This window comes from Grampus griseus (genome assembly GCF_964374135.1).
Source record: "Grampus griseus genome assembly, chromosome: 8".
In the NCBI taxonomy this organism is placed as follows: Eukaryota; Metazoa; Chordata; class Mammalia; order Artiodactyla; family Delphinidae; genus Grampus; species Grampus griseus.
This window is the reverse complement of record NC_139002.1, coordinates 22,659,187-22,682,792: the sequence shown is the minus strand read 5'-3', so window position 1 is coordinate 22,682,792 and position 23,606 is coordinate 22,659,187. Positions and strand designations below refer to the sequence as shown.

Below are 23,606 nucleotides of genomic sequence, written 5' to 3'. Positions count from 1 at the left end.
CCCCTAGGTTCTTCATGACATTTTCTTTTTCTTAGATTCCATATATATATGTGTGTGTTGGCATACAGTATTTGTCTTTCTCTTTCTGACTTACTTCACTCTGTATGACAGACTCTAGGTCCATCCACCTCACTACAAAAAACTCAATTTCATTTCTTTTTATGGCTGAGTAATATTCCATTGTATATATGTGACACATCTACTTTATCCATTCATCCGATGATGGACACTTAGGTTGTTTCCATCTCCTGGCTATTGTAAATAGAGCTGCAATGAACATTTTGGTACATGACTCTTTCTGAATTATGGTTTTCTCAGGGTATATGCCCAGTAGTGGGATTGCTGGGTCATACGGTAGTTCTATTTGTAGTTTTTTAAGGAAGCTCCATACTGTTCCCCATAGTGGCTGTACCAATTCATATTCCCACCAGCAGTGCAAGAGTGTTCCCTTTTCTCCACACCCTCTCCAGCATTTATTGTTTGTAGATTTTTTGATGATGGCCATTCTGACTGGTGGGAGATGATATCTCATTGTAGTTTTGATTTGCATTTCTCTAATGATTAATGATGTTGAGCATTCTTTCATGTGTTTGTTGGCAGTCTGTATATCTTCTTTGAAGAAATGTCTACTTAGGTCTTCTGTCCATTTTTGGATTGGGTTGTTTGTTTTTTTGTTATTGAGCTGAATGAGCTGCTTGTAAATTTCGGAGATTAATCTTTTGTCAGTTGCTTCATTTGCAAATATTTTCTCCCATTCTGAGGGTTGTCTTTTTGTCTTGTTTATGGTTTCCTTTGCTGTGCAAAAGCTTTGAAGTTTCATTAGGTCCCTTTTGTTTTTATTTCCATTTCTCTAGGAGGAGGTGGGTCAAAAAGGATCTTGCTGTGATCTATGTCATAGAGTGTTCTGCCTATGTTTTCCTCTAAGAGTTTGATAGTTTCTGGCCTTACATTTAGGTCTTTAATCCATTTTGAGCTGATTTTTGTGTATGGTGTTAAGGAGTGTTCTAATCTCATTCTTTTACATGTAGCTATCCAGTTTTCCCAGCACCACTTATTGAAGAGGCTGTCCTTTGTACACTGTACATTCCTGCCTCCTTTATCAAAGACAAGGTGACCATATGTGCGTGGGTTTATCTCTGGGCTTTCTATCCTGTTCCACTGATCTATATTTCTGTTTCTGTGCCAGTACCATACTGTCTTGATTACTATAGCTTTGTACTATAGTCTGAAGTCAGGGAGCCTGATTTCTCCAGCTCCGTTTTTCGTTCTCAAGATTGCTTTGGCTATTCGGGGTCTTTGGGTTTCCATACGAATTGTGAAATTTTCTGTTCTAGTTCTGCGAAAAACGCCAGTGGTAGTTTGATAGGGACTGCATTGAATCTTTAGATTGCTTTGGGTAGTAGAGTCATTTTCACAATGTTGATTCTTCCAATCCAAGAACATGGTATATCTCTCCATCTATTTGTATCATCTTTAATTTCTTTCATCAGTGTCATAATTTTCTGCATACAGGTCTTTTGTCTACTTAGGTAGGTTTATTCCTAGGTATTTTATGCTTTTTGTTGCAATGGTAAATGGGAGTGTTTTCTTGATTTCACTTTCAGGTTTTTCATCATTAGTGTATAGGAATGCCAGAGATTTCTGTGCATTAATTTTGTATCCTGCTACTTTACCAAATTCACTGATTAGCTCTAGTAGTTTTCTGGTAGCATCTTTAGGATTCTCTATGTATAGTATCATGTCATCTGCAAACAGTGACAGCTTTACTTCTTCTTTTCCAATTTGGATTCCTTTTATTTCCTTTTCTTCTCTGATTGCTGTGGCTAAAACTTCCAAAACTATGTTGAATAAGAGTGGGCAACCTTGTCTATTCCTCATCTTAGTGGAAATGCTTTCAGTTTTTCACCACTGAGGATGATGTTGGCTGTCGGTTTGTCATATATGGCCTTTATTATGTTGAGGGAAGTTCCCTCTATGCCTAATTTCTGGAGAGTTTTTATCATAAATTGGTGCTGAATTTTGTCGAAAGCTTTCTCTCCATCTACTGAGATGACCATATGGTTTTTCTCCTTCAATTTGTTAATATGGTGTATCACATTGATTGATTTGCGTATATTGAAGAATCCTCGCATTCCTTAAATAAACACCACTTGATCATGATGTATGATCCTCTAAATGTGCTGTTGGATTCTGTTTGCTAGTATTTTGTTAAGGATTTTTGCATCTATGTTCATCAGTGATATTGGCCTGTAGTTTTCTTTCTTTGTGACATCCTTGCCTGGTTTTGGTATCAGGGTGATTGATGGTGGCCTCGTAGAATGAGTTTGGGAGTGTTCCTCCCTCTGCTATATTTTGGAAGAGTTTGAGAAGGATAGGTGTTAACTCTTCTCTAAATGTTTGATAGAATTCGCCTGTGAAGCCATCTGGTCCTGGGCTTCTGTTTCTTGGAAGATTTTTAATCACAGTTTCAATTTCACTGCTTGTGATTGGTCTGTTCATATTTTCTATTTCTTCCTGATTCAGTCTTGGCAGGTTGTGCATTTCTAAGAATTTGTCCATTTCTTCCAGGTTGTCCATTTTATTGGCATAGAGTTGGTTGTAGTAATCTCTCACAATCTTTTGTATTTCTGCAGTGTCAGTTGTTACTTCTCCTTTTTCATTTCTAATTCTATTGATTTGAGTCTTCTCTCTTTTTTTCTTGATGAGTCTGGCTAATGGTTTATCAATTTGTTTATCTTCTCAAAGAACCAGCTTTTAGTTTTACTGATCTTTGCTATCGTTTCCTTCATTTATTTCTGATGTAATCTTTATGATTTCCTTCCTTCTGCTACCTTTGGGGTTCCTTGGTTCTTCTTTCTCTAACGGCTTTAGGTGCAAGGTTAGGTTGTTTATTTGAGATGTTTCCTGTTTCTTAAGGTAGGATTGTATTGTTATAAACTTCCCTCTTAGAACTGCTTTTGCTGCATCCCATAGGTTTTGGGTCGTCATGTCTCCATTGTCATTTGTTTCTAGTTATTTTTTGATTTCCTCTTTGATTTCTTCAGTGATCACTTCATTATTAAGTAGTGTGTTGTTTAGCCTCCATGTGTTTGTATTTTTTACAGATCTTTTCCTGTAATTGATATCTAGTCTCAAAGCGTTGTGGTCAGAAAAGATACTTGATACGATTTCAATTTTCTTAAGTTTAACAAGGCTTGATTTGTGACCCAAGATATGATCTATCCTGGAGAATGTTCTATGAGCACTTGAGAAAAATGTGTATTCTGTTGTTTTTTTGATGGAATATCCTATAAATATCAATTAAGTCCATCTTGTTTAATGTATCACTTAAAGTTTGTGTTTCCTTATTTACTTTCATTTTGGATGATCTGTCCATTGGTGAAAGTGGGGTGTTAAAGTCCCCTACTATGAATGTGTTACTGTCGATTTCCCCTTTTATGGCTGTTAGTATTTGTCTTATGTATTGAGGTGCTCCTATGTTGGGTGCATAAATATTTACAATTTTTATATCTTCTTCTTGGGTCGACCCCTTGATCATTATGTAGTGTCCTTCTTTGTCTCTTCTAATAAGTCTTTATTTTAAAGTCTATTTTGTCTGATATGAGAATTGCTACTCCAGCTTTCTTTTGGTTTCCATTTGCATGGAATATCTTTTTCCATCCCCTTAATTTCAATCTGTATGTGTCTCTAGGTCTGAAGTGGGTCTCTTGTAGACAACATATATATGCGTCTTATTTTTGTATCCATTCAGCCAGTCTGTGTCTTTTGGTGGGAGCCTTTAATCCATTTACATTTAAGGTAATTATCGATATGTATGTTCCTATTCCCATTTTCTTAATTGTTTTGGGTTTGTTATTGTAGGTGTTTTCCTTCTCTTGTGTTTCTTGCCTAGAGAAGATCCTTTAGCATTTGTTGTAATGCTGGTTTGGTGGTGCTGAACTCTCTCAGCTTTTGCTTGTCTGTAAAGGTTTTAATTTCTCCATCAAATCTGAATGAGATCCTTGCTGGGTAGAGTAATCTTGGTCGTAGGTTTTTCTCCTTCATCACTTTAAATATGTCTTGCCAGTCCCTTCTGGCTTGCAGAGTTTCTGCTGAAAGATCAGCTGTTAACCTTATGGAGATTCCCTTGTGTGTTATTTGTTGGTTTTCCCTTGCTGCTTTTAATACGTTTTCTTTGTATTTAATTTTTGACAGTTTGATTAATATGTGTCTTACCGTGTTTCTCCTTGGAGTTATCCTGTATGGGACTCTCTGTGCTTCCTGGACTTAACTATTTCCTTTCCCATATTAGCGAAGTTTTCAACTATAATCTCTTCAAATATTTTCTCAGTCCCTTTCTTTTTCTCTTCTTCTTCTGTAACCCTTATAATTCGAATGTTGGTACGTCTAATGTTGTCCCAGAGGTCTCTGAGACTGTCCTCAGTTCTTTTCATTCTTTTTTCTTTATTCTGCTCTGCAGTCGTTATTTCCACTATTTTATCTTCCAGGTCACTTATCCGCTCTTCTGCCTCAGTTATTCTGCTATTGATCCCTTCTAGAGTATTTTTAATTTTATTTATTGTGTTGTTCGTCGTTGCTTGTTTCATCGTTACTTCTTCTAGGTCCTTGTTAAATGTTTCTTGCATTTTGTCTATTGTATTTCCAAGATTTTGGATCATCTTTACTATAATTATTCTGAATTCGTTTTCAGGTAGATTGTCTATTTCCTCTTCATTTGTTAGGTCTGGTGGGTTTTTATCTTGCTCCTTCATCTGCTGTGTTTTTCTGTCTTCTCATTTTGCTTATCTTACTGTGTTTGGGGTCTCCTTTTTGCAGGCTGTAGGTTCGTAGTTCCCGTTGTTTTTGGTGTCTGTCCCCAGTGGCTAAAGTTGGTTCAGTGGGTTGTGTAGCCTTCCTGGTGGAGGGGACTAGTGCCTGTGTTCTCGTGGATGAGGCTGGATCTTGTCTTTCTGGTGGGCAGCTCCACGTCTGGTGGTGTGACTTGGGGTGTCTGTGGACTTATTATGATTTTAGGCAGCCTCTCTGCTAATGGGTGGGTTTGTGTTCCTGTCTTGCTAATTGTTTGGCATAGGGTGTCCAGAACTGTAGCTTGCTGGTCATTGAGTGAAGCTGGGTGTTGGTGTTGAGATGGAGATCTCTGGGAGATTTTCGCTGTGTGAAATTACGTGGAGCTGGGAGGTCTCCTGTGGACCAGTGTCCTAACGTTGGCTCTCCCACCTCAGAGGCACAGCACTGACTCCTGGCTGCAGCACCAAGAGACTTTCATACACATGGCCTGCCCGCGGTCCCCACGACTGTCGTGGCTTCGGCCACCGGGGCCCCTCCAGAGCTGGCAGCCTCAGGGAGGCCGCCTCCCCTCAGGCTCCGGGGCAGTTCCGTGACGGCAGAGGGACGAGACCCCGAGCCAGGAGTTCCTGCTCTACGGAAACGTGGGCTCCTTTCTCCAAATAGCAAACTTTTTAATTTTGATGTTCAATTTTTTTTTTCATGCTTCAAACTTTCTGTGTACCATCAAAGAAATCTTTGCCTACACCATGACTGCAAAAATGTTTTCTATTTTCTTCTAGAAGTTTTATAGTTTGGGCCTGTTAATTTAGGCCTGTGATCCATTCAGAGTTAGTTGTTTGTGTAAACTGTGATATAAGAGTCAAGATTCGTATTTTTCTGTATGGATAACTCTTTGTTCCAACATCATTTCTTGAAAAGAATTTAATTTCCCCATTGAATTGTGTGACAACCTTGTGTGTGGAGATGTATATTTGTTCCACTGATCCTATTATCTAATATTTTAATGCCAACTGTCTTATTTTTGTTGCCTGAAAATAAGTGTTGAAATCCAGGAGTATAAGTGCTCCACCCTTGTTTTTTTTTTTTATTTATTTTTTAAATAAATTTATTTATTTATTTTTGGCTGTGCTGGGTCTTTGTTGCTGCGTGAGGTCTTTTCTCTGGCTGCAGTGAGTGGGGGCTACTCTTCGTTGCAGTGTGAGGGCCTCTCACTGTGGTGGTCTCTCTTGTTGTGGAGCACGGGCTCTAGGCACGCGGGCTTCAGTAGTTGTGGCTCACAGGCTCTAGAGCTCAGGCTCAGTAGTTGTCACGCATCGGCTTGGTTCCTCCGCGGCATGGGGGATCTTCCCAGACTAGGGCTCAAACCTGTGTCCCCGCACTGGCAGGCGGACTTCTAACCACTGTGCCATCAGGGAAGCCCCACCCTTTTCTTTTTTTTTTTAACATCTTTATTGGAGTATAATTGCTTTACAATGCTTTCTTAGTTTCTGCTGTACAACAAAGTGAATCAGGTATATGTATAAATATATCCCCATATCCCCTCCCTCTTGCGTCTCCCTCCCACCCTCCCTATCCCACGCCTCTAGGTGGTCACAAAGCACCGAGCGGATCTCCCTGTGCTATGCGGCTGCTTCCCACTAGCTATTGCTTTAGCTATTCCACATAAGTTTTGGCTCTTCCATAAACATTTTATAATCAGCTAGTCAATTTTAACCAAAGGGATTCAACTGATTAGAATTACATTCAATCTATCAATATATTTGGGGACAACAGACATTGTAGTAATATTTTCTAGACATATCTATGACCAACGTTTATTTTTGTATATATTTTGGTCTTTTTAAGTACTTATAAGTTTTCGGCATAGAGATCTTGTACAGCCTCTGTAAAGTTATTCCTAAATACTTTATGTTTTCGATGCTATTACAAATGGAATTATTTCATTTTTTGAATTTTGCTGCTAGTATATAAAACAGAAAACTGATTTTTTAAAAATATAACCTTATGTCCAACAGTCTTGCTAAATTCTGTTATTAGTTCTAATAGTTGTTTTGTAAATTCCAGGTTATTTACATAATTATGTCATCTGCAAATAGAAAAATTTAATTCTTGCTTTGTATTGATTATGCCTTTCACTTCCTTTTATTCTTCTCTCCCTCCAACAATGCACTTTTTTACCTGCTAAATGTTTAAAAGTAATTCGAAAGTGACATTCATGCCAGAAAATTCAAATAACCACAACCAATGATTTTCTTAAAAAGATAACTGGCCGAAAAATTCTTGAAAAAAAATCCCCGATTTTGTTAGATGAAGAAAAGTACATTTATCATAAGATAAAAGAATAAACCTTAGTCACAAATTATATAATTATAAAACTTAATAAAATGATCACATATATACCATTAAATCAAAAATCTAGGACTATATATAATATCAGCACTGGTATCACTAGCATCAAAGCTAGAATTATGAGAAAATTAATACTGCATGGATCCTTCTGACCTCTCATTATTTTCTCCTGTTTAACACTAAGTTACTTTTTACTAAGCACTGAATGTATATGTACCAGGATCTTCTAATCCTCACCAGACTCTCCAGTAAGTAACTAATTATATCTCCATTTTATATGTGAAGAAATTAAGAATTGGAGAGATTGAACTAATCTAACAAAGGTCAGTCAGGATAAGTGGCAGGGCAAGGATAAGAACTAAGTTTGACCCCACAACCTGTAGTAATCTTAATTACAGTGTCACCTAAACCTCTTCATCACTGGCCCACATAACACCATACTCTAGCCACATTAATCTAAAGCAAACAACAGTAATATCAGTGCTTCTTTTCCCCCCAAAACTCTACCATAATACTTTGCCTTGTTTCGAAAGGACCTTAATGCCACTGATATTTTATTAAGTAAGCAGTGTCAGAAGTAATAAAATACACTTACTGGTTTCGGCATTTTCCTTCTCTTTTTGTCACCCTCTTTAAAAATTCTTCACTTTTATGAATTCTGTTCTTCTGTTAAAGAAAAGAAAGCATAATTGATCTATTATCTTTTTATATAGTAATATTTTTGCTTAACAATATAATTTGTATAAAGAAAACTTTAAACTAACATTTTAAAATGTTACAATTAACATGGAGCTCATTTTATTCTAATTTTCAATGTCTTCTATTATTCACATTCTTTTAAAATACTTATATCTGTGATTTAAAACAGCACACATCTCAAATAACATAGTATAAAGCATCTCAATCATCAACTAAAAGTTTTAATTTAATTACAGACAACACATAGCAAAGGAAAGATTACTAAGGGCCAAATGCTTTCTCTTTCTGAGTCAAGTTTGCCCCTATACCCAGACTGGTAGAGAAGAGGGACAGCAAAGAAGAGAACAGATAGATTCAGATTCTAAAGAAATGAATTCAGGAACACTTCTCAACCTTTCTTCTGTACTGCCAAAGACAAAAAAGTAAATACTGATTAATGTAAACTACAAAAAGATAACTTTTTAAAGAAAATTATTTTTCCTCCTTGAAAATTTAAAAGTCCAAGTAGAGACAAATAACATTAAGAGTAACTTTTTCACCTAAGGTAGATAAAACAGCCATAGTCTGCACACTAGTAATCTGCATGCTACGCATCAGCAAGCTAATGGTCTTCACGGAAATACAGAATTGTCCTGAAGACCAATGTTAAATTATATATTCTCACGCTCAGGCAAAAGAAGTAAATCTTAATCCAGGAAAAACAATGGACTATTTCAGGGTAAATGTTCTCACAAACATCTAACAAAATTGGATTTTCCCCCTACAAACCTACCAAAAGATGTAACATTTTTAACCATTTAGTTGTCCAGAAAAAAATGATTATCATTCCAATTTGAAAACCTATAGTAAGAAATATATTAATTACCTGAAAATCAGCTTATATAAGTAATATCTTTGCCAAGAAATTTTATTCATTACACTATCAACTAAATTAATATAGAATTACTTTTGTATTTTAAAAATATATTATCAATTGCTTTTTAAGATACTATTATTAATAAAACTGAAAATTCTCCAAATTGAAATAAAAACAAAGGATCAATGTAAGGTCGTTTCTCTAAATTTTAGCCAATCACATGTCAATGAACCTCTCCCCATACAGGGAACTGCATCAAGAGAAATTTCTCATCTAATACAATGGGCTATGAAATTCAGTTAGAAGTATTAAATTCCTCATTTCCTAACTCTTAGCTAGGAAATGATAGATAAATATTCCCTACCTACAATCACCTACCTTCATGAACCTACCTGTACTTTAGTCCTATCTTCCACTTCTAAATCCTCTTTTCACCCCTACTATCAAATTCATCTCAGGTCTTAAAACAGCCTCAAAAACCAACCTTTTACATCATTTATAAACTAGTAACTCCCAAATCTGTATCTCCAGACTTGCTTGGCTAACTTGGCTTGCTCAATACCTAAATGATACCTCAAATACAACATGGCTAAAACATGGCTTAAATCCCTACACCCCACAGTCAAATCTGCTTTTTCCGCAAGTTTTGGTGACATATTTCTATAAAGTTATTCATAGTATTCTCTCATGATTTTTTTTATATCTCTACTACATCTACAGTTATGATCCCCTTTCCATTCCTAATACTGTTAATATTTGCCTTAGCTTTTGCTTGATTAATCTTGCCAGAAGTTTGCTTCATTTATTGGTCTAAAAACCAGCTTTCAGTTTTGTTGAACTTCTTGTTTCTTTTATTTTTGTTTTGTTAATTTCTGTCCTTTTTCTCATCATTTTTCTTCTCATTAATTGGCTTTTACTCTGAGGCTCATATTCTAATCCCTGAAATTGAAAGTTTACCTAAGTAATTTCCAATCTTTTTTTCTAATAACATGCATTAAGGTCACAAACTAAAAATGTCCCACCATAAGGTAATTCCAAACATGAAATGATCTCCCTATTTTGCCAGTGAGACTATTTTCAAGTAATTATCATCTGATTATGTAAAATAATCTAAATTCCTCACACACCAGACATGAGCATCTATATCAAACTTCTGAATCACAGTAAATTTTCCAGATTACATAAAGTACTTTTTGAATCTATCACTAAAATTAACATTTTTATCCCAAGCCACAATTACCCATTTATAGAAAACATTAGTAGGACGTTATTTTTTCCTATTTGTATTGTTGGAATATATTTTAATATCCACAGTATAACTAGATGTGTTATTTTTAAGTGACTTAAAACCAGATCTCCTCTAGACTTCTTAGCCTCTTTTTTTCACTTAAATCACTTATCAGATGAGCTCCATGAGCTTTCCAAACTGACATGTAGTAAAGGCATTTCAGGTCAATGTGCCTTTCTTAAATAGTACTTCCATGCTCAAGAGAAAGAGAACATCTTGCAATGAGACAGTTCCTATGAAACAAATATAAATCTCCTTTTGGAGGGAATAATTTTGGGAAAAAATACCTTATATTTAAAACTCCAAAAAAAAAAAAACTCCACTATTTTTCTAAGTATCACTTCAGTGGCTTCCCACATAAGTTTTTATATATATTTTCATTACTGTTTAGCTCTAGGTGTTTCAGTTTCCAATTATGATTTCTACTCACTGCTAATAAGTTTTAAATTTTCAAATAGAATGGTCAGAGGCCTGGGGGCAGAATGCTGTCTTTTTATTATTTATTTCTAAGTTTACTATATACTCTAGTCAAAGAATTCATTAAGATTTCCTTTATGCTTTGTGCTTGGTCAGTTTCATTTCTTTTTTTTTTTTGCGGTACACGGGCCTCTCACTGTTGTGGCCTCTCCCATTGTGGAGCACAGGCTCCGGACGTGCAGACTCAGCGGCCATGGCTCACGGGCCCAGCTGCTCCGCGGCATGTGGGATCTTCCCGGACCAGGGCACGAACACGTGTCCCCTGCATCGGCAGGTGGACTCTCAACCACTGAGCCACCAGGGAAGCCCTCATTTCTTTTTGATTTTCCCAGCTATAAATGAAAATAATGTATGTTTTGCGTCTGATAAGTTAGATCAAGCCAGAGTAAGTATTTAATGTTTTGTTTATAGCCTCTCTACTCTCAAAGTTTAGTCTAGTTAATCAAATAGAGAAAAAATGTATTGAATTTTCCCAACTCAGATTGTGGATGTTAATTTCTTCTTATAAATTGCCAGTTTTTAATTTATATGCTTTTAGGCTATGTTATTGAGAAAAGGTTTAGAATTATTATATCTAATGAATATTTCCTTTTCTCATTAAGTAGTAATTTAATTGCATATAGAATTCTAAAGTAACTGTTACTCCTTCAGCATTTGGAAGGTATTAGTTTTCTTCTGGCATCTGTTACTGATGAGGAGAAGTCTGCTGGCAATTTAACTAATTTCTCTGAGGTAATATGCCTTTTCTCTCTGCTTTCGTTTAAGATTTTGTGTGTGTGTATGTGTGTGTGTGTCCTTCAGATTTGCTTTTATTTATCTTGTTCAAGATTTGGTAAGCGTCCTTATTCTGAAGACTCATGCTTTTCTTAAATTCTGGAAAATTTTTAGCCATTGTCTCTCCCATTCAGCAATTCTTATTAGATACATACTGGATATCTTATTCTCCAATCCATGCCTACTCTTTCACATTTTCCCTCTATTTACCTCTCTTCAACATTCCTCCACTCACTAATTCTCTGCAGGTGTTCTTAATGGTTTACCTGTGCACTAGTTTAAATTTTCAGTGATTATATATTTTAATTTCTAGAAATTCGCTTTTGGTCTTTCAAAAAAAACTTTAATGCTATACTATTTTATAATTTGTACTGAATCCTACTTTTACTCCTATTTTATAATTTGTATTGAATCCTCCTTTTACCCCTATAATGTTTATGTCACTATAAAATTTTCTATTTCCAGTTCATTATGACTTATTTCTTTATGGAGTTGGTAATTTTGGACAGAAATCTCATGTCTCTAACCCACTCACTCCCCAGTGTGGGATTCCTGCAAGCCCTGAGCTGTCTATGTCTCCCTATAGAGGTATTTCAGGTTTGCTCCTATAAGCGTACAGTACCAGGAATTTTAATTGTCCTAGATCAATTTTTACATTACCTTCTTGATTTAGCATTCCATTACCATATCAGGCCCCATGGCCACACCCTAGAGAAGTTAGCAGATACTCAAGAGAGCTTGCTCATGTACTGATCATTCTTGTTTGCTAAACCATTTGGCTGCTCTGCCCTTCCTGTGCCATCTCTCACTGGTAAGGAAGAACAAAGGGAAAAAGTGAACACTAACTGGATGCCAGACTATAAACTAAGTTACAGCACTCAAATTACAGAAAGAGTACTCATCAAACATAGGACCAGCTAGGCAGGTAAATAAGCATCATGTACGTCAGGTTTTGCAGAATTTCTTAAGTTTTGTATTACTCAAATACTGGAACTAAATAAAGGTAGAGTTTTTTCCTTTTCCTTTAAGAAATATTTATCCTAGTTTTCTATATTAGAGTTACTTCAAGTTATACTCTATAGAAAAGGACCTTTCAAGCAAAATAATCCACATTAAAGTTTTAGGTTTAATATGAGTGCTCTGGTGAAAAGTACAAATATATCCCAGGCCAACATATACAAAACCAAGTTTATACACATTAAGCTTTTAAAATCTCCAACAAGACTAAATGATCTATATGAACTGTGGGGAAGTGAGGGGCCTAACAAAAAGCCTTTGCAAATAAGGATACGGTTGACTTCTAAAAGAAGCTTCTAAAAATGTGTATTTTCAGACCAGTGTTCTCTCCTAAATATACCACAAATAAATAAATATAAAACAAAGTAATCTGTACCAAGATGTTCTCAGCAGTACAAAGATATTATAACAGCCAATGATTAAAATCAAAATCACAATTAATGCTGAAATTATGTGATAACAAGGGGGACAAACTGTGTCAACATTTACATAAGGATAAGTGAAAAGTAAAAAAACAGGTACCCTTACAAAGGATATTTGGATATACAGAACTGAGCACTTAATACTAATCAGGGTCTTATTTTTGTTAAGTTACTAATTTTAAAAATCAGGTAAGAATTTTAAAAATATATTTCACTAAATTGTCTATATATCAGTTTATGCATAAGATCTCATGACATACATAAGAATTCTACCTTAAATTTTTTAGGATGAAGCTGTGTATAAATGTAGTTAAAACCTAAGTTTTTAGCCAATTTAGTGATCATTAAAAAATATTTATATCACGATAATATTATTTAACCTCAATAGTACATTTCTAGTCCTCCTTTGATTGTATTAGCATATTTTTTTCCTTAAAAATGGCATCTGTTAGTAGTAGAATGGACAATTTAATAAAATGTCACATGAAAAGCCAAGGTACCTAGATATATGTCCTGAGTTTGTACCTCTAACTGGTTCATCTTGAAAACTGTGTTTCGGTGCCTTCTTTTCTTCTCTAGAGAAATGACACCATATAATCACCTAAATCGCTGTATATCAAAGATGTATAATAAATATCAACTCTTCTCCCCTCTACCCTCATAATAAATAATTATTGAAACACAATTTACTCCTTCCTCCCCACTCTTCCTAATTTTCTTAAAGTGGTCTTACCCTACCTCTTTTCCACACTGACTCCCACAGAACCAATGAAGCACAGTCACGGCAAGCAGTATTAAGAGATGCCACCAGCATATATATATCCCATTTCCAGAAAACGTATGAATACGTACTTAAACACAGTGCCACATTTCTCAGACGAAATATTCACATAAAACATTCTCTTTGTCCTTTAACTCTGAGGGTGACCCTTAAAACAGCCTCTTTTCTGCAGTACAATGGAAAAAACAGCCTCACGCTTAACACCTTGAGCTCTATTAGTCAGTGACACAACAACAGACTCTCCCCACCTGTCAGGTGGTAAAACAGGTGTTAAGTCTGTCCATACTGGGCCTACAGTGATGCTTCAATAATTTATACCAGGCTGCCTAATTTTACTCTTAAGAATTTCTTTTCCCCAAGCCTAACTGTACTTATTTTTCTGTCTTTTGAGACACCTTCTCTGAACATAATTGTGGTCTCTCTGCAGTCCTCTGCCAACTTCCTGTGGGTTTGGGAAGCAGGGTAACAAAGAGAAGTATAAACTGAATTAATAAGGTAATTCTGGCGGTCAAATTAACAAAATAATGGCATCTACAAAAAAAAGTTCTTAATCATTATTTTCCCCAACATGGGCCCCTCTGGTAAAGCCTATGAACCCCCTCCTAGAAAAGTATTTTTAAATGCACAAAATAAAATACACAATATTACATTAAAAAAAAAATCAATCATACTGAATTATAATATCAAAAATATAAAAAGCACAAATTTATAATACAGTAATATATATGCTTCTTTGTTAACCTTTAAACCACAATATCTACCAGTGTATCTAATAATTAAACTTTAAGTAATAATGAGTATTAAATGTCAATTTGAGATCTGCAATAACAGTTATTCATCATGAAAATACCTGCAATTTCTATTAGAAACAGTATCTGCTACTGCTGCCCACATTCGTAATGGAAGAAAACGTGTAAATAAAGATGCAATTTTTTCACTATTCAAGTTCACAGACCCACAGTTTTAAAACCTCGAATATACAAAGAACTATGCTTATTAAATTTTTTAGCTCTGTTAAGTACTGAATTTAATAGCAATAATAATGTACTTTTACCTATATAATGCCATGTGACTCCACAAGTGAAGCAGAGGACAAGAATTTTTAGTTCCATTTTGCAAAAAAGAAATAAGGCCAAAAGCAAGGATAAGGGTAGTAAATGGAATTATTTGTAGAATGCTCACTCTTCAGCCACTCTACCTACATTATCTAATCTTCCTAATAACTGCCATTCCTCCCTCTGCCCAAGATAAGTATCACAATCCCTTGTTCTTCTAATTAAGGAAATTAAGATTCAGATAAGTCACTTGCCCAAATAAGGCTAGTCAACAAAGTCAGAGGTCCTTCTAAATTCAAGTCCTGTGCTCTTTTGGCTATCCTACTCTGCCTTCCTCTGACATCATTTCAGACAAGCTCATTCCAATTACCAGAGCTTTTCAAGAAGTTAAAGCTCTATCCTCTGTTGTTTTCAGGTCAAAAAGGCTACCTCTAAAGACTTGTTGTAAGTGCACATTAATACTGGTATAGTCACCTCTGTAAATTAATATCCTGTAAGGGTGACATGCAGTTCTAAATAAGGTATTAAGTGCTTGCTTTTGTAAGAACTGACTTTTGTTCAAGGAAATAAAATATTCAACTTTTTTTTTTTTTTTTTTTGCAGCACACGGGCCTCTCACTGTTGTGGCCTCTCCCGTTGCGGAGCACAGGCTCTGGACGCACAGGCTCAGCGGCCATGGCTCACGGGTCCAGCCTCTCCGCAGCATGTGGGATCTTCCCGGACCGGGGCACGAACCTGTGTCCCCTGCATCCGCAGGGGGACTCTCAACCACTGCGCCACCAGGGAAGCCCATATTCAACATTTAAAAGCAATACACACGTTACTGGAAATGCAAAGCAAATTTCCAGCACTTAAAACAAATATAAGGCACAAAGCAAAGTTTTACACTGAATTTAAATTCTTTTCTAAATGAATTTTGTAAATTTAAAAGAAACACCATACCTGTATTGCTTCCTAGGAGGATATAAAAACAATACATTACCATTTGCAAAAATTAAGTTTAAATGCTAAAAGGTAAGAAAACTAAATCCAGTCCAATTTCTTCATCTTACAGTTAAGGAAACATCAAAAATTCATATAAGAAATGATTAAAAATGGAAAAACAAAGATAGGTTCATGTAAGTCACCTAGGTAGAAGGAAAGAAGAAAAGTCTCAAACTGACCTGAGGAATTCTCACAATTCTATATATGTTTTGAAACACTAGATACTACAGTAGCTTATTTTCAAAACAGAATAAAGTTAATATGTTTCTTAAATATCTTTAAAATTAGATATTTAACGATATTTCTTAAATATCTTTAAAATTAGATATGTTTCTTAAATATCTTTAAAATTAGATATTTAAAGATATTTCTTAAATATCTTTAAAACTAGATATCTTTAAAATTAGACAGTATTCGCTCATGCAGTCAATAAGGCTATATGGCAGTTCTATCATTAAGTTTCTAACTTTCGAGATATTCAATCCCCCTTTTGAGAAATTGGAATGGTGTCTGGCTCACAGTAAGGCCTCAGATGTTTGTTGATTTTTTTGGTAAATTAAGTTCATATATAATACTCACTTGATTATTATCAAGGGTAATACTTTCCTCTCATCTTTTACATTGTAAAGTGAGCAAACTAGAAAGCAATAGGCTATAAGAGACAGCAACCGTGAACGTGGTAGGGAAAAAAAAAAAAAAAAACTCCCAATGAGGTCTCCCAAATACAGGCCTTTATCGCCTCTACCTAAGTCTCTTTCAATAATCTCATTTAATTTGACAAGCAGGGCTCCCCTGGTGGCGCGGTGGTTGAGAGTCCGCCTGCCAATGCAGCGGACACGGGTTCGGGGCCCCGTCCGTCCTGGAGGATCTCACATGCCGCGGAGCGGCTGGGCCCGTGGGCCATGGCCGCTGAGCCTGCGCGTCCGGAGCCTGTGCTCCGCAACGGGAGAGGCCACAGCAGTGAGAGGCCCGCGTACCGTAAAAAATTAAAAAATTAAAAATAATAATTTGACAATCAAATTAAATTTAAAGGCCACCTAATTTGACACATTTAATAATATCTATAATTATCATGCTGCTTGATGATTAGATGTAAATAGTAAGCACTTTAGGTATACAGTCATCCCTTGGTATCCACAGGGGATTGGTTCCAGGACCCCTCTGCAGATACCAAAATCTAGGGATGCTCAAATCCCTTACACAAAATATATGTACATTTATATACATACATACATATATATAAATATAAAATATATTTGCATATAACCTACACACATCCTCTCATATACTTTAAATTATCTCTAGGGTACTTACAATACCTAATACAATATAAATGCTATGTAAACAATCGTAAATACAATGTAAATGCTATGTAAATACTTGCCAGCATGTGGCAAATTCAAGTTTTACTTTTCAGAACTTTCTGGAATTTTTTTCCAAATATTTTCAATCCAAGGTTGGCAGAACCCACAGATGTGGCGTGTCAACTGTATATACCAACTTTGCTTAATAACCAAACTAGGTTTTTATAGTTTCCTTAAGTCTAGATTCTAGAGACAGCTTAAATATCAAGAGCGCTCATGATGTCTAACAAAGTTTAGTCCATCCCACACACTCAATAAAAGTCAAAGGGTGATTAGATTCAATTAACCATGGCTGAGATTTCCTATGTCCCCATTCTCCCTTTTATTAATGGTCCCTCTATTATACTCGTACCCACATCATTCTGAGTACTAACAGGATTTTCAGTTACAATTTAATTTATCAAAAGGTTATTAGTTAATTTACAGAAACAACAAGAAGTTTTGGGTTTTTTTTGAAGTACAAAACAAGAAACACCCAGAATTCACATCACAGAAGACTATGCTTACAACACTGTTACACTGAATATGAACTCCAGTTTATACACACAAAGAGCACTTAAGCAAAAACAGTTTATGGTATACAAAATGGCACAAGTATATTCCCATTAGAGTGTGACGTTCTCATTATCTTACTGAACAAATGCAAAGAATATCTGGCATATGATTATAAATGTCTGAATGTCTGAATAATACCTTAAAGCAGGGGTCAGCAAATATTTTCTGTAAAGGGCCAGGTTAAGTAAACGTTTTAGGTTTTGTGGCCCATACAGCCTCTGTTTCAACTACTCTGTTGTTGTAGCACAACAGCAATCATAGATAATATGTAAACCAATGAGCCATCATGTGTTCACATAAAACTTTGTTTACAAAAAAGGTAGTAGGCTGAATGTGGCCTTCAAACCAGTTTGCTGAACTCTTCTCCAAATGGTTAACAGTAAAGAGAATATCATTTTCAAATAAATCAACTTTACTAGAACCCAAAAGTTTCTTATTTCAAATGTATGTAAATTATGTAGAAAAGCAGAAAAGGAACCAGTGTTACTAGAGCATCCTATTCATATGCATAGCGTATTTACATATATAACTAGCCTCTATAAAATGTACTTTAGAATTCTTCTAAAAGGTAACTGATACTGAAATAGGAAAAAAATAACTTTGTGAATTTGCAAGAGTTTCTATACATACTGGTTATTCAAAGAAAAAAAAAAAAAACCTATACAACTACTAACCTGAAAGAACCCCTCTCTTCCAGGAAGTTAAAGCTAGGATTCACCATTAAATGGAACAAAGAAACAAAGAACTGAATCATATGGACCATATTTCCTTTCCAAACAGTTCCCAGGTAAAAAGCTACATATATAATAGGGACATTTCACTACCCAAAATCATAAACCCTTTTTTAAAGGACACCACTTTTCAGTGTCAGTTATATACCATACCCTAGAAGAAAAAAAAAAAAAGTGAATCATCTTCAATCATTAATCAAGAAAATTTGCACATGTACATGAACACTTGAGATTACCAGAAATTCCATTTTTATTTCATTCAAATGATGAAAATCCGAGAAATACTAATTACTTAATGCTCAACACAGTAATAAACACCCTTTCAATGTTTGTTACAAAATAATCTTATTTTTAAAGACTTTAAAATTGCAAATAAGGGATATATATAAAGTATATGTTTACCCTTGCATAAATATTGGCATTTTCTATATACTACAAGGAATAGCTAATAGCAATTACCTCTGAAAAACAGAGACCCAGACTGGGAGAGGTGGTGGGGGGAGGGTTCTGGGAAGCTGGGGAGAACTTTTACTTTTTCCTTAACATCTTTCTGGGTTTTTTTAACTTTGTCATAAAATTTATTAGTTTTATAGTCTTTAAAAATGGTTTAAAATATGTTCATTATAAATTAATATTGAAAAATATACCAAGAACTAATATGAACAGTAAAGGCAGGATTCTTCTGAAAGAGGCTAGAAGTTCTGGAACTCTCTGGGGTCAGACTGACCATTTCTATCACGCAACAGGTGAGGATATACTTGCTGCATAAGTTAGGGAAGTTCCCTGAAGGCCTTTTAACACCATGAGGTTTAAAATAACCTTGTAAAGCTGGAGTCTATAGCAACCCAATCCAGTTCCACTAAATCCAGTACCCCAAGGATAATATCAGGGTCGTGAGAAGTGCCCACTAGCTCCTGGTCTGCAGGAGGTCCAAGCCATCCAAGAAAGGGCGACTTCCTCAACTTCCCAGATTCACAGCAATAGCACGATATGATATTAACTCTACCCTATCAAGTATGTTCACCAACATGGCTACCTTCACAATCTTAATAGAACACATTTTTTTAGGCTTTGGTCTTTGGGAAATATTGGTTAAAATTTGCCATTTTTAAATTGTACAAGTTGAACTGAATCAAGTTAAAAATGGAAGAAAAAACAAGACTCCCATCATCATTCAAGATTTTAGGCTCCATTGTATTAGACTGTACACAGATTACATTAGAAGATTGAGAACTGAAATTAAGATAAAAGTACATAAAGACTTTCATTTCAACTGCCTGCCAAAGATAAAAATGAATAATAAAATCCAATTCTGCTCTTGGGAATAGTGAAGCAAAAAAAGAAGAAATAAGCCTTGTTCTCTCCCTGAGACTGAGTTTTAACAAAAGAGAGAAAGAACAGCAGAATCTGTCATTTCTCACCGCCACAGAAAAAAGGGTATCAGTTTAATTTCCAGTTAATACAAATGTCCAAAACAAAGGACAGACTAAACATACTTTCCCCACGCTGAAATTAATTACATTTAACTTCTGAGCCTCTCCTACATGCTCTGCCATGCTTGGGAATACAGGAGTGAACAAAACAATGTATAATCCACTAGGGCAAGAATTTAACATTCCTAAATGCCACAAATTTTGTCTCATTTAAATAAAACTGTAAAGAATTCCAATGTATGTCTATTCATTCCTCACTAATAATGTACTGTTTATTAAATCCCATCATATATTTAAAAAAGTGGTTTAGCAAAATAAACAAAGTCAGTGCAATCAACTTTACAGGATACCATTAACTTCAAAATGTTTTATTCAATACATTTTACCACATTTGAGGTAATTAGTCTCTGGAAGATAAAGCCCACTGGTTAAAGTAATGTAATACTGAAATTTTTTTTTTTTAAATGCAATCCTGAATATTAGTCTCTCTTCTTAAATCCATCGATAATAATGCTGTTATGGCAAATGGATTAAGCCATTATTTATCCAGCAAAATGAACAGGGCAATTGTTCATTCAGAGCTCCGTCCGAAATATAAAAGAGTATTTAGTGTTCTAAAAAATGTATGCTCCATAAACAATAGACTGCAATGTCTAAGTCCAAGTGCTCGTTTATCAAATAAATTCTTATTATCTTGGGTTTTTACATTTACATCATGCCCGTCTTAGTGCCACAGAACTCATTAAAATGTCTTCTACACAAAGCTCAACTGTATTTTAAAATGTATCTTTGATGAAGTTGACTTTTAACCTATTTCCAGCCTCATTAATAACCACTCCTTAATGGTAAAGAACGCTAAATACATGTTGTGAATGGTTAAAGAACCATGCCACATCTGTACAAAAAGTGAAGTGCTCTATTTAAACTGCAATAATGCAGTGCCCCTCACCCCCGCTTTCAAAGTTAGCCCAGGAATTAAGTTTACAACCCTTTAAAGGAAGGGGGGACTGTAATGTCTTCAACTAGTCTACTGGGGTCTAAGATACTAAACTGGGCTGCCTCAAAGGCCGAAGAAAGTTATGGGGCTCGGAGGCCGCCTTCAGCAGTAGAAGCAGCAGGTAGAGCCGGGGCCAGAACTGCGGCCCTCGCCGCGCGGGTGCGGGTGGCTGAGGGCGGTTCGCGCCCCAAACCCCGTAATGCAACATCCCTTTGCCACCAGGGCGGAACACACGTTCTCTAGTAATTCAACACCCTTACTTTCAAACTGGAGGCCGGGGAGAAGAAGTTGTAAAAAATTCCTTCCCTACATGGCAAAACGTAATTTTTCCTAGGCTTAAATCTGTATTCTCAAACTGCCTAGAAGGGACGAGCCAGGCCGAGCCCGGGGCCGCACCAGATCGGCGGGAACCCGACCGAGCTCGAGGCGGAGGGGGTCCGGGGCGGACGCTGAAGGCGGACCCACGCCCGAAGGGAGGAGAAGCGCGCACCGGCGTGTTCAGGCCGCAGCCACGACTCGGGCAGAGCCTCGCGGCTCCCGCGGCCCCGGATGCGGCCTGGCCAGCCGGGCTGTTAGGGCAGCGACACCGCGGCCCTCGCGGCGCGGCCGCCGGACAGCACTGGGCCCCGAAACTTCTCGCCGCCACCTCAGCGTCTCCGGCGAAGCCCGGGAACGGGAGTGGGGGAAGGTAGGGCGCCGGCGGCTTACCCCGAGAGTGGGCGGCTCCTTCCCGCCCTGCGTGTGGCCGGGGCGCTGCGCGGCGGCGCCGGGTGTCGCGGCTGCGGCAAGAAGGTAGAGGCGGTGGAGGGAGCGATGGGCCGCGAGAGACGAGAGGCGCCGCCGCCACCGCAGACAGCTCCGCAATATGGCTGCCTGGCGGCTCCTCGGGGGAAAGGCGGGGCTGCCCCACGCCCCCCGCCTCCCCCTGCCGGCCGGCCAGCCTCGCGCCGCGTCCCGAGCAGCAACACCGCAGTCGCCGCCGCCGCCGCCGCCGCCGCCAGCCCTCCCACGCCCCGCCCCCGCCCCTCCCAGCCCCGCGGGCTCGCGGCCGCCAGCCGCGCAGAGCGTCGCCTGGGGTCCCCGTCCCGGGCGGGGACGCGCGAGGGCGGGGCTGCGGCTCCAGAGCCCCGAGGGAAAGAGGGAGAGCGCGGGGGTGGGGGACTCCTTCCGGGGAGGACTGGGCTTGAGCTAAGCCCGATGCTCAGGGAAGAAGAGCCGCCCAACCCGGAGCTAGGAGTGGGCCCGCCGCCTCCCCTCGATGGGCGGAAACTTGAAACTCCCGCTGGTGCGAGAAAACTCACCGAGGGCGTTTCTATCGCCCCCAAGGAGGAGTTCTTCCCCGAGGGAATCCAGAACCGAGTCGAGCGTGTTACTTGGCTGTTCAGCTTGAAAATCCTGGACCTGGAGAGAGAAAAAGACCTGCCTTAGAGGAATTTATGCATGCAATAAAGAACTTTACATTATTTTTGCAGAATTTACCCAACTAGAAAAACTTGCTTTTTCAGGGGCAATTTTTAAACCGCCACCGAAACCTCAATGGATATGGCCCCAATCAAGAGTGCACATTTTTATCCAGGCAAGGATATTTGATAAATTTTTATTATCTCTGGCATTCTTCTGCAGTTGGAAGAAGTCGGTTAAAAGGAAAATGTTGGAAGTGGGACCCCAAAGAGCAGCCAAACCTAAATTATCCTAGACTTTGTGAAAGTTAGGCATTTGATCATGGTGTGACTCTAGCCCACTGACTTTAGTGGTCGGGACTAGATAGACTTCTGGTTCTGTCATCTACTTCCAAGCCCCTGTTATTTTCTGCTGGGATTCAAAGAGCAAAACTTGCTCTGAGTATAGAAACAGAAAGTGCACAAAATCAGATTCGCCGAGCTTGCTCTGTTTGCAGTGCTTTATATACTTTTTATTAATAAACTTTAGATTCAAATAAAACCTCACGAGTGTGTTTAACTTCTATAGAACAAATAATTCATATACTTCCTGCCTTAGCATTTGCCTTCCCTGAGACAATAGCTTTTCCAGGAACTCTCTCCCCTGATTACTTTCACTAAATTTACTCTTTAGTGAGTTTCCACCATTGCCCTTTGAGACCTCTCTGAACAATTAAAAGCCCCAAGAGTTAACTCAAAGGCCTTTAGATTCCTCAAGAATGGGAACCAGGTGTGTACTTTTTTTTTAACTATAAGATTACTCCCTGACCTTCTCCCTGGGGTGCAAGAATTATCCAGGTGATTGTCCAGCCTTCCACAACAAGCTGCGTGGATAAAGATAGTCACAGTATTGTGTGAATTCCTAGATAGTACACTAATCAAATATACTTTTGCAACAGAAAATGAAGCATTCATTATCGTTTGTCACATGCCAGGCACTGGTGTGAAATGCTTTACGTGACTATTTCTTTTAATAATTACAACAACCCTGAGTTTGGGGTAAATATTATTATTGACCTTTTTAAAAAACCGATGAATAAAGAGAGCCTCAAAGGAGTTAAGTAGGGACATCCCTGTTGGCACACTGGTTAAGAATCTGCCTGCCAGTGCAGGGGACACAGGTTTGAGCCCTGGTCTGGGAAGTGTGCCACGACTACTGAGCCTGAGCTCTAGAGCCCGCGAGCCACAACTACTGAAGCCCACGTGCCTAGAGCCCATGCTCCGCAACAGGTGAAGCCACCGCGATGAGAAGCCCGGGAACCGCAACAAAGAGTAGCCCCTGCTTGCCGCAACTAGAGAAAGACCACGGGCAGCAACAAAGACCCAACACAGCCAAAATAAATAAATAAATAAATTTATTTTAAAAAAAGGAGTTAAGTAATCTGCTTGATGTATTATAACACAGCTAGGAAGTTGCAGAGCTGTGACCAAACCCAGTATTATTTGACTCCAAAGCCTTGATTTTATCCTATACTCTTCAACAGCAAGCAGACCAAAAATTGTAATACTTCAGTCAGCTATCATATTAGTAAACATTTAAGTAAAGGATAATATTCAGTGCTGGTGAGATTAAAAGGGTGCTTCCAGACATTGTGAG

At 37.6% G+C, this 23,606-nt stretch overlaps 1 protein-coding gene across 1 annotated transcript in view; it reads right to left on the bottom strand.

Moving 5' to 3' along the window:
* RDX (radixin) overlaps window positions 1-21,451 on the bottom strand; it is a 75,528-nt gene extending 54,077 nt beyond the window's left edge. Inside the window, exons 1-2 of the mRNA XM_082659772.1 lie at window positions 21,279-21,451; window positions 7,733-7,803 (exon numbers count right to left, since the gene is read on the bottom strand). Of these exons, the coding sequence (XP_082515898.1) occupies window positions 7,733-7,744 (12 nt within the window). The 5' untranslated portion in view covers window positions 7,745-7,803; window positions 21,279-21,451. The remainder of the gene's footprint in view (window positions 1-7,732; window positions 7,804-21,278) is intronic.
* Window positions 21,452-23,606: the final 2,155 nt, after the last annotated feature.